Source organism: Chionomys nivalis, chromosome 12, assembly GCF_950005125.1.
Source record: "Chionomys nivalis chromosome 12, mChiNiv1.1, whole genome shotgun sequence".
NCBI lineage: Eukaryota > Metazoa > Chordata > Mammalia > Rodentia > Cricetidae > Chionomys > Chionomys nivalis.
The window spans coordinates 70275448-70293856 of NC_080097.1; the positions used below are offsets into that span (position 1 = coordinate 70275448).

Genomic DNA, 18409 nt, shown 5'->3' on the forward strand with positions numbered 1-18409 from the left:
AAAGTTATCAATTCAGTTATACAGAACAATGAAGTTATAACACCACCAGGAATGGATAGAACAGGATATCATTGTAAAAACAAAATAAGCCAGATTCACAAAAACAAATGCCTTGTTTTCTCTCACATGCAGAATCTAGATTTTAATTTGTATATAAATGAATAGATGTACATACACATACATATGGAAGAGAAGGACAAAAAGGGTAATGAAATATATGTTATATGAACACAGAAGAAAGTTTTGTGTGCGTGGTTGGTTAGTTTGTTTTGTTTTGCAGAGGGGGAGAGGAAGAGGAAGAGGGGGTATTGGGGCGGGCAAGAAAGAACAAAATAAAATCTTATATGCAAACTAAAAAATAGCTTTTATTGTTAAATGTTTTTAAAAAGATAAAATGGAGGGAAACAAATAAAAAATAAACAAAATGACTGGGAGAGAGTTCTGAGCTACAGTACTCACCAGTGTGTGCAAACCCTATGTTCATCCCCAATCACACAGTCAGACAAAGGCTTTGCCAGACTAACAAAAATCAACGAGGCATCTGTGACTCACACCTGGAAGAAAGAGTGTTGGGAGGGGAGGGAAGGAAAAGAGGGCGGGAGGGAGGGGAGAGGAGGAGAAGAAGAGAGAAGAGGAAGGGGAAGAGATGTCTACTTGTAGAAGAAATGACACCAGATAAAATCTGTGTCCAGGAAGGAAAGAAGAATGAAAAGAAAAAAACCAAAACCAAAATAAAGTAAAATAAACAACAAAAAAAGCACACACTATTACAATGAACAGACTATTCATGTAGAAAATTCCAGAGAATCAATCCCCCCAAAATCTCCTTGACTAGAAGGTAAGTTAAATAAATCATAGACACAAAAGTCAGTGTAAAAACAATGAATTTCACCCTACAGGTTAGCAAAGACTATTACAATCAACATTTTAAAAGCATTATCATTCACAATAACACCAAAAGTGAGCCTTAGCCATAAATCCGGTTATGTGATCTAAGTGTATGTTGGAAACTGCAAATATTGATGAAGGAAATCAAATAAAACAAGTAAAATGCTACATGGCATGTTTATCAACTAGAAGCAAACTGTTAAGAGTCCTCGAAGTCTCGTCATGCAATTTTTCCAATCCTGAGTGATGAGCTGATTCTAAAATGCATTGAGGGGCTCAGGAGATGGCTCCATGGGTAAGTTGTTTGCCTACAAGCATGAGGACCTGCCTTCGAATCCGCAGAACCCATGTAAAAATCAGGCAAGGTAGCCCATTGTACCTATAGTCCCAGTGTGCCTACAGAGAGATGGCAGGTGCACGCAGGGGATGCCCCAGGAGCTGGCATGAGGTATACTCAGTAGCCAACAACAAAGAGAGCCTGCCTTAAAGATGGAAGGCAGGGTCTAATACCTGAGGTTGTCTTCTGATCATCACACACCATGACTGGCCACGCATGCACACAAGCACATCACACACACACACGCACACATATGCACACACACACGCACACACAGTAATGAAAAGAGTAAATGAGAAAGGAACATCTAGAATGAGCTGAATCATGCATACGCACACACACATGCTCATGCACATGCACACACACACAGTAGTGAAAAGCGTGAATGAGAAAGGCAGGAGGTCTACAATGAGCTGAATCATGCACGTAACACACACACATGCGTACACACACACATGCACACACACACAGAGTAATGAAAAGAGTGAATGAGAAAGGCAGGAGGTCTACAATGAGCTATAAGAACAGCACTGAAGGAATTCGGCTCCTCAATTTCAAGGCTATTCTAAACCTACCTTCTCTAGACTTCAATCCTAGCGATAGGATTGAAAGATAGACATGTAGGTCAATGCAGTGGAACAGGATTGAGAGTCTAGAGTCAACAGAAGTTTGACAGATGTGAAGGGAATCTAACAGGGAAAAGGCAAATGGTCCCAGAACAACTGAATGTTTGTGTCTCCACCTCTCCCCCTAAAAAAAATCTCTACTTACACATCACGCTTTATAGAAAAATTAGCTCATTGCCCTATACACCCAAGGTAATTGAAAAAGCACAACCCCTTACAAAAGCTTGTGCATGGATGCTTGTAGCAGTATTGTTCCTAATTGTCCGAAGTGAAAACAACCTAATGACTGCTATCTGCTCATAAAACGATGGCTAAGAAGTAGAATGCACATGCTGTCTAGCAGAGAAGACTGCTCCAGTCACAGGAAGGGTTACTGATGCCCGCTACACAACAAACAAACCTCAAAGGAATGTGAATAAAGGTCTGGGGAGAGAGCGCAGGAGTCAGAGCACTTGCTCCTCCTGCGGAGGGCTCAGGCGTGGCCTCAGAACCCAATCAGGCAACTCACAGCAGTTGCAACTCCAGTCCAGGCTATCTGACACCTTCACCTGCCTTCCACAGGGACCTGCATGCGTGTGGTACCACAAGCTCTCACAGGCACACACATGTACATAAGCAAACGCGTACATCTTCAAATGTATGTGTACACACACTAAATGAAAGACCAGAGAGCTAAAGCATCATTTAGTGATGGCTTCCCATTGACTCAGGTCCTCTGCAAGAGCAGGACATGCTCTTAACTACTGAGCCATCTAGATAGTCCCCAACCCAATCTTATGAATGGTAGAAATTCTAAACACACATATCATCAAAAAGGAGATATATGGATAATTAATAAGTGCATGAAAATATGTTCAGTATAACTAGTCACAAGGGACACACAAATTGAAGCAACCATAAAATACTATGGCATACCTATTACAGCGACAGAGATGAAAAGGAACGAGTGGCAACGCCAAGCACTGACAAGAGCAGACTCATCAGGAACCCTCACCGTGCTGCTGGGAATGCACAATAGCAGAGCCTCTTCGGAAAGTCACCTGACAGTATCTTTAACAAACACGTACACAGTCCGAAAGAGCAACCCACTCCTAGCTATCTATTCACGACAAATGATGAACGTTTAGGAGAGATTTATTCATAATTGTCCCAAACGGGAAGCAACCCAGATGTCTCTCCTGAAACAAACGAAGAAGCACCATTTAGTACAAGTATACAACTAACACAACTGCACTGCGGCAGTCACCTACGACATGACTGCACTCTGCTGTGTGGAAAGAGTCAGCACTAGAAGGCCACACAGAAAAACAGACTTTGCAGTTTCAGAGCTTAAAGGTGGGCAGAGTTGATTATAACAGCCAGAAATTTGGAACGATGCATTGTTGCAAATCAAGCTTGTTATGGTAAATGCACAACGTGACTAACAAAAATCTATAGACTTATGCATAAAAGCAGATAAAGTTTACAGTGTGTAAATTTTCAAAAAAATCAACCAAGATATAAGAAAAGCCTAAAGTGAAATATCAGCTATGTGCCTGGGGATGTAGACTAGTGCTATTATGTAAAGCTGATATACATATATATTCATATTTGCATATACATATACATAAACATACATATACATGCATGTAGGGGGGAGGGAGAGAGAAATGGAAAGCTAATGTTAGTTCTAGTAAAAACGTAATATTAGGTAGGGTTTAAAGTACATGTAGAACTAAAATACTCAAACTAAAACCATAAAGCTGGGGGGAGATAGGCTAGAGATGGACCTGGATTCAGTCCCCCACACCAACACGGCAGTTCACAACCTGTTAGTTCAGTTCCAGAGGATCCAACACTCTCTTCTAGCCTCTGATGTCCACCGCATGTGCATACACCCACTAAGACACACACACATCCACATAACATTTAAAAAGTTACTCATTTTTTTCATTGGAAGTGGGAGAGGAGTTTAGAGAATTTCAAGGTACTTGCATGGGAAGAGTAGTAAATGCCTTATTTCATATTGACTAACAAATCAAAGGTAACCATCAACTAGCCGGGCAGTGATGGTGCATAGCTTTAATCCCAGCACTTGGGAGGCAGAGGCAGGTGCATCTCTGTGACTTTGAGGCCAGCCTGGTCTATGTATCGAGTTCCAGGACAGCCAGCTCCAGTGTTATACAGAGAAATCATCCCTCAGGAAAAAAGCTTCAAATATATGTGTGTTCCTGTAGATTAAAAAAAAAAACTATGGGGTAATGAATGAGATACACTCGTGTACTACAAGATAATAGAAGAGATACACTCATAGAGATGCTTGTTTGAAAATAAAGCAAGAAACGAAGGAAAGTAAAATACAGAACCCATGGTATAGAAGAAGACCACAGATGGTGAATGGAACTGCAATGCGTCAGTAATAACACTAAATGTGACTGAGAAAATGCTCCAACTAAAAGATAAGGTTTGACAAGCTATAGCAGACAACATATTGACAGGTGTGGAGATACATCTTTAATCCCACACTCGGAAGGCAGAGGCAGATGGATCTCTGTGAGTTCGAGGCCACCTGGTCTATATAATAAAACCCTCTTCCAAAATAAAATCAAAAGCCTTACCTCCTTTAGGAACAAAAAGTTTCAATAAAGACATAGTTTTTAAATAATAACTTCATTGAAAATATTTTCATTAATTTCTATATAATAATTGATACAAACAATGATTATAAGATGTTATACTTTTATGCTTTATTTACTCTGTGTGTGTGTGTGTGTTTACCTGTCTGTGTGCTGTAGTCCTATTTTTAGCTTTTGAGGAAACCCCATGCAATGCTCTAAAATGGCTGAACCAACTTGCATTCCTAGCAACATCTTATCAGGATTTGTTTTTGCTCCACAGCCTCAATAACTCATATCTTCTCACTTTTTAAAAGACATGTGTGATATTCAGCCGGGCGGTGGTGGCGCACGCCTTTAATCCCAGCACTTGGGAGGCAGAGGCAGGCGGATGTCTGTGAGTTCGAGACCAGCCTGGTCTACAAGAGCTAGTTCCAGGACAGGCTCCAAAACCACAGAGAAACCCTGTCTCGAAAAACCAAAAAAAAAAAAAAAAAAAAAAGACATGTGTGATATTTCTATCACATTTCTCTGATAATTAATCACAACATTTTATACAGCACTTGGATATCTGTATGTCTTTATGGTAAAGTATCTATTTGATTCTCTCCCATTTTAAAATTCCATTTTCTGTGTAGTGTTATGAGTTTCTTGTATGTTTTGGGCATTAACCTCTTTGGAGATCTGCTGTCTATACATGTTTTCTCCCACTCTGGTACTGTCAACCACTTCTTCAGTTTGGAGAGAACTACGCCCATATTCCCAAATACTGCTTATTTATGTAAATGTAAAATGTCTGTTTACATTTAAAGGGGATATACTATAGAGATTTGCATTGGTATGGATCTTGGTTTATTGATATAAATTTATATATATATATATATATATGTTCTTGATTAAGGTATTGTGTTTATGTAGCTCATTTAAAAATGTAATGCATAATTAAGAAATATAGGTTAATAGCTAATCATCTATAATAGTCAAGCTTGTAGTCATGTTAGTTAGATTTTCTAGATGGACAGATATGTATTTCAGATGGATAGGCATTCTTCAAACCTTTCAAAGACTACAGAATATGGCATTTAAAATGTTTTAAGGACTTAGAACTTTTCATGACAATGAGGCACATTTGTTCCTAGCAGCACCAATTACTTCAAGGGGAAGATGGGCATCGAAGTGGCTCCTTATGGTGTTTACTCTCCATTTGGGCAAGAAACTGCTCTTGCCTGGACTGCTTGATGAACTGGACATGCAGGACCCGCAGGACTGCTGAACTTGCCTAAAGGTGAGACAGTCCTTTGGGGTTCCTGCTTCATGAAAGAATCTGTCAGACATTCTGCAGGACACAGAAGAAAGTGACTGACAGACTACCAATATAGGTGGAACTGTCTTTGAAATTTTCTGCTTCATGGAAAAGTCTGCTGGATACTATGGGCCTGTAGGCTGAAGATGGATGTCCCAATGATACAGAAGAATTTTGGGTGACTGTCCAGGCAACAGGATGTCTCTGTCATTTCTAGAGTTTTGGAAGTTGCTTACAATGCACTTCCTGTTTACTTAGGTAATATTATATCCTTCTGGAGTCTTTTACGGAGTTGAAGAATATATAGTTATAGTTTTTTAGTTATCATAAAAGATAAAGTAGATATGAATATTGTAACTGTGATTCTTGCTTGATAACTGTTTTTATGTGTAATTTTACTATGTTAAAGTTAGAACCTTTTTTATTTAAACAGAAAAGGAGAGGTGATGTGGGATTACCCTCTGTATTCTGTAAATATCATTGGTTAATAAAAAAAATTGTCTTAGGTTTGTGATAGGGTATGTAGGAGGGAGAGAGGGGAACGGGACATGACTAAACTGAATGCTGGAAGAAAGGAGGTGGAGTCAAGAAGAAGCCATGGAGCTGCCCAAAACCTTGTCGGTAGGCCACAAATCTCATGGTAAAATATAAAATAATGAAAATGGGTTAAATTAAGATGTAAGACTTAGCCAATAAAACGTTAGACCTAATAGGCTAAACAGTGATTTAATTAACACAGTTTCTGTGTGGTTATTTCGGGAGTCTGGGCAGCCAGAAAACAAACAAGCTGTCTACTCCTATGACACTGCTGATTCCAGGATCGTTTGTCTGACAGAGTCCCACGTGTTTTTACCTCTATCAGCTGTGTTCACCCACCAGTGTGCAAACAATACTGCGAAACTCAAGCCCTGGAAACTTTACCATATTTTCTAAGAGTTTTGTAGATTTGGGTCTTACATTTTCATCTTTACTTAATCTTAAATCAGATTTCACATAAAGATATTTTTTGCATAGGACAGTCTTTCCAACACATCATTGCTACTGTCGCTCAAGGAAGAGTCTTCCCAGGTAGCACAGACAGACTGCATTCACCGTAAGAATAGCCCAAACTGCCCTCCACTAGATCATCCACCTGCTATCACCTCCTAAGACCCCTAAGTGGGCATGTACCGTCATACCTGGCTTCTCAGCATCTTTATTGGAGACCATCTTCTCCCCATTGTGTATTACGGATGACTTTGTAAATTAATCAAGTATATGTAAGTTTCTTTCTCTTTGTTCTGATTCACTGAGCTATACATCTATTTTTAATCTATTATGGATTTATGATATAATTTGAATACAGGTATTGTGGTCATCCAGGTTTTTCATAATCAGGATTGCTTTAGCTATTTGGAGTCCTGTCTATTTTAGGATTGTTTTACTATTTCTATAAAAAAAAAATGCTATTCAGTGTTGGTGGGAACTGATTGAGTCTATCACTTTGGGTAGCATGGAAAATTTGAAAATATTAACTCTTCCGATCCATGAACACGGTGTGTTTTCCACGTATCTGTTTATTCTTCAGTTTTTAATTAATGTTCTATGTCTTACACCTCTTGTGTTTGTTCCTAAATGTATTCTTTTTTACTCTATTATGAGAGTATTCTCTTAATCTTTTTCAGGTATCTTATTGCCAGTGTGAAGAAATAATTGATTTTTGTATGTTAATTTTGTATCCTTCCACTTCATTAAATGTGTTTATTAGTACTAAGAGTTTCCTTGTGGCAATTTAAAAAATATTGAATAGTTAGGTAGGCAGACAGATAATAGGTAGATAGATGTTAGAAGATATAGATAGATACATTTATACACATATATACATACATATATGAACATATACACATAAGTAGATACATATATAAGTAAATATGTGTATGTGTGCATGCATAGATATATACATATTTGCATATATGTGTGTATATATACATACAAAGATATATAATACATGCACATATATCATACATTGGTAGATACGTGTTTGCATATTTATGCTCATGTATATAGGTATATGCATACATAAAAACATATATTTGCACCTACAAGTATATGCCATACATAGGCAGACACATACACAGATGACAGTGTCATCTTCCAGAGACTATTTTACTTCTTCCCTCCTGACTCGGACGCCTCTTGGTTTTGATTTTTTTTTTCTCATTGAAGTGTTCTATTGGCAGAAGTATTGAGAATTGGACATCCGCACTAAAAGTTATTTCCAGATTCTATGCTGGTATATTAGCTGTGGCCTTGTTAAGTGTGGCCTCTATTAGGTTAAGGTAAACACCTCCCATGCCTAATTCAAATTCTTCATCTACTTTCTCTGCACCCAGTGGGCTCAGATCTTCACCATTCATTTCTGTGGTGTGACCACATTTTTACTATGATTGTGATTTATGTATTGAAGCACAGTTGCCTCCCAAGAATTAATCTCACCTGGTCGTGGTATATGGTCCTCTACCACAATGCCGGTTTTTATTTCTCATACAGCATTGAACAGGTTTGTGCCCATGTCTGTTGGGGACAGGGTCTGTGCTTCCTGTCCATCATCCTTGTGTTGTCTGGCTTTGCTGCAGGGTGATATAGGTCTCATAGACTTAGTGGAAGTGCTCCATCCTTTTAAATTTTTTCAAAGATTTACTTATTATGTATACAGTGTTCTGCCTGTATCTATGCCTACATGACAGAAGAGGGCACCAGCTCTTTTATAGATGGTTGTGAGCTACCATGTGGTTGCTGGGAATTGAACTCAAGACTTCCAGAAGAACAGCCAGTGTTCTTAACCACTGAGCCATCTCTCCAGCCCCCATAATTAAACTTTTTTAAGAGAAAAGAATGCTATTAACTTTTAATGTTGGCAACTCACAAGAGAAGTCACTGTAGCTGAGTTTCTTTTGGGTGGGAGTTTCTCTTATCACCTATTCAATTCTCTTTCTTGTCTGGTAACAATTTCAGGATTTCTGTCTTTCATGATTTGCTACTGATAGGTTGCATGTTTCAGAGAATTAATCCTTTCCTTCCAGGCCCTCAAATTTGCTAGTACATCAGTACCTGTAGCACTTCTGAAGGTGTTCATTTTGCACTGTTGCACGTCTAGCCCAGGCCTTGCGCCTGCCAGGACAAGGACTCTATCCCTGGGCTACAACCCCAGCTGCAGTTCTTTGTTCTTCTGTGCTATCCACGTAACATCTGCCCCTTCATAGCTGACTTACTTTAATCTTTTTTTTTTCAGGAGATTTATTTTTATTTTATTTTGAGTGTTTGCATGCATGCCTGCATGTGTAGCATGTGTGTGCCTGGTGCCAGAGGAAACCAGAAGAGAGTATTGACTCCTTTAGAATGGAAGATGCAGGTAGTTGTAAGCTGCTAATGTAAGTTCTGAGAACCAAAGCCTGATCTAACCCCCACATAACATCTGGGCACAGCAGCCCTGGGGCTCCTGCTTTGCTAGTCCATCAGAGTCAGTAAGATCCAGCATTGCGGGAATATTCCATTGCGCTGTGAACCTGGAGTTTGTGTTTGCATTAATTAAATAAAATCAACCTTGGACCAGGAGATTGAGTTAGCAACTAGTTGGCAGAAAGTAATCATATAGAGTCAGAGGCCATCTGGAAGATGATAGAGAGATGGACAGGAAGTAGCAGGGAGGGGCCTTGAGTGGTGTGGGGATTTTCTGGCAAAGAGAGAAGGTCAGTTAGTTGCTCCTCAACCTCTCTGAGCTAGCAGGGTTTCACCCCAGCCTCTGACTCCCAAGTCTTCTTGATAAATAGAACTTTGTATTATTGTGTTTTCTTTGAAATTTTTGACTGTGAAGGAGCTAATTACAGAGAGACATTTCATTATATGGGCTTCCAAGCTAAACTAGAATGGATATCATAAGGGTGTTATGACTTCAGAATTTGGGTCTAAGGATATGATGCTTTGGAGAGAGTCTTCGTTTGTTTTCACAGAGGATGAGACCCTGTGGATTGCTTCTATCCCAGTTTGGTATGATAGACCATGCCCTCCTGAAAGGTTGCTGTGAACACCCTCAGAAAATTACTTCACTCAACTGTCAACTGAGACCAAACTAACACACAGGTTACACCATGAAAGATCTGATTAACAGCACCCCCCATTCAGCAGGAAGCAATTTGGAGAGAAAAAACTGCACCCATATTCCCAAATACTGTTTATAAATGTTCTTTTATGTTTAAAGGGGGATATGATATAGATATGATTAATTTACATTGATATAAATTTTGCTTCGTTGATATAAATTTAAGGTAAATTTTGTTATATGTATATATATGTTTATATATTTCTGATATTGATTGAGGTATTGTGATTGTGTAGTTCATGTAAAAATGTAATGCATATAGGTTGTTAATGGATAATTATCAATAATAGTCAAGCTTGTAGTCATGTTAGTTAGATTTTCTAGATATATAGAGATATGTTTCAGTTAAATAGGCATTTTTCATATCTTTCAAAGACTACAGAATATGGCATTTTTAAATGTTTTAATAACTTAGGGCTTTTCATGACAATGAGACACTCTGCTCCTGGCAGCACCAATCTATTTCCTGAGGAAGATGGGCATCAAAGAAGCTCCTTATGGAGTTGGATAGCCATTTGGCCAAGAAATTGCTCTTGCCTGGACTATTGTATAAACTGGATACAGAGAACCCTCAGAGAGAGGAGTGCTGAACTTGCCTAAAGGTGAGATGATTCTGTGGGGTTCTTGACTCATGAAAGAGTCTGCGAGACATTCTGCAGGACACAGCAGATAGTGACTGAACTGCCTTTGAAATTTCCTGCTTCATGAAAATGTCTCTGGATACTATGGGCCTGTAGGCCGAAGATGGATGCCCCAACGGTACAGAGAAACTTTGGGTGACTGTCCAGGCAGCAAGATGTCTCTGTTATTTCTAGAGTTTGGAAGTTGCTTATTTCTTGTTTACTTGGGTAATATTGTATCCTTCTCGAGTCTTTGATAGAGTTGAAGAATAGTTAGTTATAGTTTTCCTTAGTTATGATAAAGATAAAATTGATGTAAATATTGTAACTGTAATTCTTGCTTGATAACTGTTTTGTTGTATGTAATTTTACTATGTTAAAGTTAAAGCTTTCCTTTTTTTTTTGTTTAAACAGAAAAAGGGGAAATGATGGAGGAAGGTCATTGGTTAATTAATAAAGAAAATGCTTGGCCTGATAGGTTAGAACATAGGTGGGTGGAGTAAACAGAACAGAATACTGGGAGGAAGAGGAAGTGAGCTGAGATACCATGCCTCTGCTCTCCAGGGCAGATGTGATGAAGCTCCAACCCAGGATGGACATAGGCTAGAATCTTCCCGGTAAGCGCACCTCATGGTGCTACACACATTAATAGAAATGGGCCAAGCAGTGTTAACATGAATACAGTTTGCGTATTGTTATTTCGGGGCATAAGCCAGCCAAGCGACCGGGAGCTGATGGTAGGAACGCTGCCCGCAGCTCCATACAACAGAGATTTAATTAAAAACTATATTTGGCTGCATCGGCAGAGCTGGTGGCTGCAGGAATGGAATTTCCACCTTACCATGACCTGAGTGACCAGGCCACCTCCAGAGAAGCAGGCCAGTAACTACGAAGCCACAATTGCTGACTGAAACAGCAGCAGTTAAATCACAACCTCTGTGCCAACAGAAAAACAGAAGTCCAGGTTCAGTGAAAGACACTGTTCCAAAAATAAAGTGGAGAAGCACGTCAACCTCTGATGTCATGTGCATGTTTACACACAAAAGACTTGGTTTCCCATTAGCTCAGGCACACTGTCTCAGTGGGTGGACCAACCCCTCATGGTCCTGACTTCCTTGCTCATATTCTCCCTCCTTCTGCTCTTCAAATGGACCTTGGGAGCTCAGTCCAGTGCTCCCATGTGGGTCTCTGTCTTTGTCTCCATCGGTCGCCAAAGGTTCTATGGTGATATTCAAGATAGTCATCAGTCTGACTATGGGACAAGGCCAGTTCAGTCACCCTCTCCTCCATTAACAAGGGTCCTAGCTGAGGTCATCCCGTGTACTCCTGGGAACCCCTCCAAAGCCAAGCCTCTTGTCAACCACAAAATGGCTCCCTCAATTAAGATATCCCCTTCCCTGGTCCCATATCCTTCCTTTCTCCATCTCAACCATCCCACTCCCCTAAGCTCTCCCAAACCCTTCCCTTATCCTCCCTCTCTCCCCCTTTCCCCTTCCCTCTACCTCCCTGCCCCCATGCCTCCAACTTTTGCCTGCTTCCAGTTTCTAGGAGGAGATATTACTTCACCTTATTACTTAGCTTCTCTAGGATCATGAACTATAGGCTCAATGTCCTTAGTTTATGGCTAGAATCCACTAATGAGTACATACCATATTCATATTTTGGGGTCTGGGTTATCTCATTCAGGATAGTGTTTTTTAATTCCATCCATTTGCATGCAAAATTCAATATGTCATTGTTTTTTTACCGCTGAGTAGTACTCTAATGTGTAGATGTGCCACACTTTCTTTATCAGTTCTTCCATTGAGGGGCATCTAGGTTGTATCCAGGTTCTGGCTATTACAAATAATGCTGCTATGAACACAGTTGAACAAATGTTTTTGCAGTATGATTGGGCATCTTTTGGGTATATTCCCAAGAGTAGTATTGCTAGATGGATCCTGAGGTAAGTTGACTCCCAATTTTCTGAGAAACCACCACACTGATTTCCAAAGTGGTTGCACAAGTTTACATTCCCACCAGCAATGGATGAGTGTTTCCCTTATTCCACATCCTCTCCAGCATAGGCTAGCAATGGTGTTTTTGATTTTAGCCATTCTGACAGGTGTAAGATGGTATCTCAAAGTTGTTTTGATTTGTATTTCCCTGATAGCTAAGGAAGTTGAACATGTCCTTAAGTATTTTTGGCCATTTGAAATTCTTCTGTTGAGAATTCTCTGTTCAGTTCAGTACCCCATTTTTTAATTGGGTTATTTAGAATTTTAATGTCTAGTTTCTTGAATTCTTTAAATATTTTGGAGATCAGACCTTTGTCTGTTGTGGGGTTAGTGAAGATCTTCTCCCAGTCAGTGGGTTGCCTTTTTGTCTTAATGACTATGTCCTTTGCTTTACAGAAGCTTCTCAGTTTCAGGAGGTCTCATTTATTCATTGTTGTCCTTATTGTCCGTGCTGCTGGGGTTATATGTAGGAAGTGGTCTCCTATGCCCATTCGTTGGAGGCTACTTCCCACTTTCTCTTCTGTCAGGTTCAGTGTGGTCAGATTTATATTGAGGTCTTTAATCCATTTGGACTTGAGTTTTGTGCATGGTGATATATGGATCTATTTTCATTCTTCTACAGGTTGACATCCAGTTATGCCAGCACCATTTGTTGAAGATGCTTTCTTTCTTCCATTGTATAATTTTAGATTGTCAAAAATCAGGTGTTCATAGGTGTGTGGAGTAATATTCAGGTCTTCAATTTGATTCCATTGGTCAACGTCTCTGTTTTTATGCCAATACCAAGCTGTTTTCATTACTGTAGCTCTGTAATAGAGTTTGAAGTCAGGGATGGTAATGCTTCCAGAAGTTCCTTTATTGTATAGGATTGTTTTGGCTATCCTGGGTTTTTTGTTTTTCCATATAAAGTTGATTATTGTTCTCTCAAGTTCTGTGAAGAATTTTGTTGGGATTTTGATGGGGATTGCATTGAATCTATAGATTGTCTGTGGTAGGATTGCCATTTTTACTATGTTGATCCTACCAATCCAAGAGCATGGGAGATCTTTCCATTTTCTGGTATCCTCTTCAATTTCTTTCTTCAAAGAGTTAAAGTTCTTGTCATAAGTCTTTCACTTCTTTGGTTAGTGTTATCCCAAGACTCCAGCTGGACTGGGAATGAATGAGCATGGGATCAAACTGGATCCTCTGAATGTGGTTGACAATTGAGGCAGACTGAGGGGCCAACGATAATGGCACTGGGATTTGTCTCTGCTGCATGTACTGGCTTTTTGGGATCCTATTCTCTTTGGAGCTGAATAGAAGTGCCAGCAGCATTCTGTTCACACACACACACACACACACACACACACAGTAGATACCACGTGACCAGCTGCCTTACTCAGGCTGCCCTGACCTCCCTGTCATGATGCACTAGGCCCTGGAACCGTTCTCTCTTGCCTTGTTTCTGTCAGGGGAATCTTCACAGCTACAGGGAAGGGAATAAAATGCCTTTCATGAGCCTTCTTTCCTTGCCAACTTCTTTTTTGACGTTGTCTTCGATTTTACAGTTTGACTACGATGTGTGTAAGTTTCTTTAGGTTGAACCTTACCAGAGAACTTCATAGTTTACACAGCTGGATGTCCCCACATTTCGGAAGTTTGCAGCCACTTTTGCCTCTCTGAGCACCCCAGACTACCCACGAATCCATCATCTTCTTGCCTCAGTTTCCCAAATCCGAGGCTCCCGATGTGCCACCATGCATTATGTGCCTATCGTTTATCTGTCTCTTTTCCCTCTAAGATCCCCACGACACAAAGGGGAGTTTTCCTGGCGGCGTTTCTCAGGGGTCTCGGGTTTTCTACGCTCCTTTCCATTATTTTCTTTCCTCCTCTGGATATTTTTTTCTTTTTCTGAGACAGGGTTTCTCCATAGCTTTTTTGGTAGTAGCTCTTGTAGACCAGGCTGGCCTCGAACTCACAGAGATCTGCCTGCCTCTGCCTCCCGAGTGCTGGGATTAAAGGCGTGCGCCACCACTGCCTGGCCTCTGGATATTTTTTAATAACCTATCTTTGAATTCACAAACAGTCTTGCTCGACAAAGCTGGCTGTTGTACTCTGCTAAAGTTTTCATTTGGTTCTTCCCCTCGGAATTTCCACCTCATACACTTTCTCTGTGTTGCACATTTTAGCTTGCTTCTGTATTGTTTTTCTGATTTTTCTAGTTGTCTGTATGCGGCCTCTCATGGCTCACTAAAAACTTCCATAAAACTATGAAGTTCTTTTTCAAGCAATTAATGATTTCTATTCTTTTGGTAGAGCCTTGTTCCTATGATTCTTCGTGTTCTTTGAACTAACAATCAGCTCCTTTACTCTCCAGTGAATAGCTTCAAAGAAAACACCCTTACCCCACAGTCCAACGAGGCGTTCTAGAGCTCTCTTGGACTTTTGGGGTAGATATGCCCACTCCTCTCCTCTCGTTCCTTCTTGAGGAGGGGGAAAGATTCTTAAGATTGAATGTCTTCTCTGTGTCCCACAAAACAACATCAGGCTCTGGGACCACCTTGTTTGTTTTAATCAGGACAATTCCCTGAAGTGATCGATCGTGTTTGATTTTTTTTTTCATTGTTGCTTGAACAGATATCTGCAGTAAGATACTTTCCCACACTTTCTACCAGGGTGAGGTCAAGGAACAAGCACAGAAGAGAGGAAGATTTGGATTGCCCAGAGGCCTCTAGACACCCAGGCAAGCTCAGGTGGCTCACACTCAGCTTCCCGTGCATCCAGAGAGTGTTTAGGAAGTCCACAGTCTCTCCCTCTCTTTTCCCTACTTCTTTTAATCATTCAAATGAGACAATCATGTTTTGTTGAAGAAGGACTGGAAACAACTCTAGGAACCCAGGCATTCACTCACAATGCTCTTACTTTCCCTTACTAAAGAAAACACAGGCTTGACAGGGCGGGGGTGTCTCTTGGCAACAAACTGTGGCACCTTGGGAGTATATGAAGTAAGCAAGACAAAGCTTTTGTTCTACTCTCTTCAGTAAGTCTTTCTGTTAATTTTTGTTCCAAGTGGGAGTGAGGGGTGGTATTTGAGATTGAACCTGGGCTTCATGCATCCTAGGGAAATACTTTCCTACTGTGCTGTACACAGCTCCAGTCCTCTTTGGGCTTTCATACTTATAGACTATCTCACTAAGTTTCCCAGGCTGGCCTTGAACTCTCTCTACAGTCCAGGCAATTCTTCCATTTGTGATCCTCCTGCCTCAGGTTCCTATATACCTGGAAATGCATGCCTTTCCCACAAGGCCCAGCTCTTGCCTTTGCTTTTTCTACTTCCTGGTGTGTTGGAACTCACTAGACTCCCAGGCATCCAGAATGTCGGAGACAGGTGTCAACATCAACACTTGTGTTGAGAATAACTAGAGAAAGCCCCTTTCTGACCTCATTCTGCAATGCTGGTTTCTGATGAGATGCATGCCTGCCATTCAGATCTCTTCTATGTGTAAAACACAGCTGTCTGCCTTTCTGTTATCGTAAGCTTTCAACAATTTGGTTTTGATATACTTAATTAGTATATCAAAGTTTGTCCTCGTTGACATTCACCCTGCTTCTTATGGAGATATATATACCCATATATATTTAACATATAAATATGGAGAGAAATATATATATATACATATATATACACATATATGTATATATATATATATGGAAAAAGAGAGAGCGTGTGCATGCCATGCATAAGCGGGGATGAGGCTACAGGGCTTCTTAATTGTCACTTTATGTCTCTCTTTTGTGTGTTTCAATTTAATAAAAAAATAAGTCATGCCAAAATCCAAAATTAACTCAAACTGAATTCTTCAAAAGGCAATCAGTAAATATCAGTATCAGAAATGCTAAATTTATGTGACAAATTTGAAAGCCATCATGATACAGAAAGGAAAAATAGTTCAATCAACAATTACAAATGTTACGCCCAGTGGTGGAGGCGCAGTGCGGTTACCCTAGGAACCCCCATCATGTCGCTGCCAGTGGCTAGGAGCGCGGGCCGTGGCCTGCAGCCTGCGCAGCGCCCTGGCCTCCTGCCCGCCGGGGCCCTGGGTGCCAAGCGCTGCCGCTATCCGCGCGCTGCGCACTGGATCCGCTGTGCAGTCAATGCGTAAATTCGCAGAGAAACACGAATGGATAACCACAGAGAATGGTATTGGAACAGTGGGAATCAGCAATTTTGCACAGGAAGCTTTGGGAGATGTTGTTTACTGTAGTCTGCCTGAAGTTGGGACAAAATTGAAAAAACAAGATGAGTTCGGTGCTTTGGAGAGTGTGAAGGCCGCCAGTGAACTCTACTCCCCTCTGTGGGGAGAGGTGACCCAAGTCAACGAGGCTCTTGCAGAAAACCCGGGGCTCATCAACAAATCCTGTTATGAAGATGGTTGGCTGATCAAGATGGCACTGAGTGACCCTTCAGAGCTGGATGATCTAATGAGTGAAGAAGCCTATGAAAAGTATGTGAAATCCATTGAGGAATGAACACGGCACCCCACTCCCAACAGAACTGTGGGGTAACCTGCTCCAGGATGCTTGTCTTAAATTAGTGGAGGATAGTAGATTTGAAGTAACTTTTAGCAATACTGATGGAAGGAAACTATTCTCTACAGTGCTACTTAAAAAACCCAACTTCCTGATGAGTGCAGATAAACACAATGTACATATAATTCTCATGCTAGGTATTTAAACGAGGGGTTAAGCACTGGTGTTTAGAATTCTTGATCATCTATGGTAAAAAAAAAATGGTTATGAAGCTGGGTTTGGTGATGAACCTATCCTTTAATCCCAGCACTCAACAGGCAGATCTTTTGTTAGTTTGAGGTCAGCCTGGTCTACTAACAAGTTCTAAGCCAGCCAGAGTTACTTGGTGAGATCCTACTCAGTGATTATGAGAATTTCATAATTCACGATAACAGTGTTATAAATCTCCCATAATATTGTAACTTGTCCACATCCACCACTGGATTTTGGCTAAAAGACTTCATGTGTCTTCTCATTGGCAATGCCTGGGAGCACAGGAAAGTATTGTACAATGTCAGGTGCAAGACAGCACTGCGTTTTACCACGTGCTGCGTTGGCTGCCATGTTTTTCCTCTATGAAGTACTGGCTTTGCAACGAATAAAACAGTCATCCTCTTTGTAAAAAAAAAAAAATTACAAATGTTCTTGAAGCAAGGGAGCAAAAGTAGAAAGTTTTGGCTAAGAATAGATTATATAAGCTAGAACTACTACAAATATTGGAACCAAAAAACACTCTAACTGAAATAAAAGATCAAATCCACACTGGCCTGAGGACAAAGAATCAAACACTGGGGAACAGAGCCATTGCAGTCATCTGGTCTGCATAGCAGACAGGAAAGAGGCCACCAAAACACAGAGCTCGGGGGGCTTCACAAGAAAACAATAGCCACTGTTTAATTCCATTTCTACAAGGTAGCTAGAGTCACCAGGCTCAGAGAGACATTGTGCTGGCCAGGGCCTGGGAGAGGAGAGGACCAGAGATACTGTGCAGTGGGTATGGTTTCTGCTTTACAAGATGAAAAGAGATCCAAGGATAAACAGTGGTCGACTGGGCAGAGAAAGAGGAGTCTGAGCATGTGGGGTCTTATCGTGATATAAGCGCACTCACTATCCCTGAATTACATACTTAAAAATGCAAAAAAAAAAAAAAAAAAAAAAAAAAGGGTTTCCTTTCTTTTGACAAAATGCATACGGCTCGTCAAGCAGTAAATGCAACTCTTTTCTTATTTATTTTTGTGTGTCTATGCAAGGGCACGTGTGTGCCAAGGCACACATGTGGAGGTCAGAGGACAACTTGATGAAGTCATTTCTCTCCCTCTGCCGTGTGGGTTCAGGGTGCAAACTTCTGGTCATCA

The 18409-nt window shown here is 40.6% G+C and overlaps 1 protein-coding gene across 1 annotated transcript; it reads left to right on the top strand.

Annotated features, from left to right (window-relative positions):
* Positions 1-6345: 6345 nt before the first annotated feature.
* On the top strand, positions 6346-17015 carry LOC130884722 (glycine cleavage system H protein, mitochondrial-like). The gene is made up of 2 exons (XM_057785854.1): positions 6346-6369; positions 16518-17015. The coding sequence occupies exons 1-2, from the start codon at positions 6346-6348 to the stop codon at positions 17013-17015; spliced, it is 522 nt and encodes a 173-aa protein (XP_057641837.1).
* The last annotated feature ends 1394 nt before the right edge of the window (positions 17016-18409 follow it).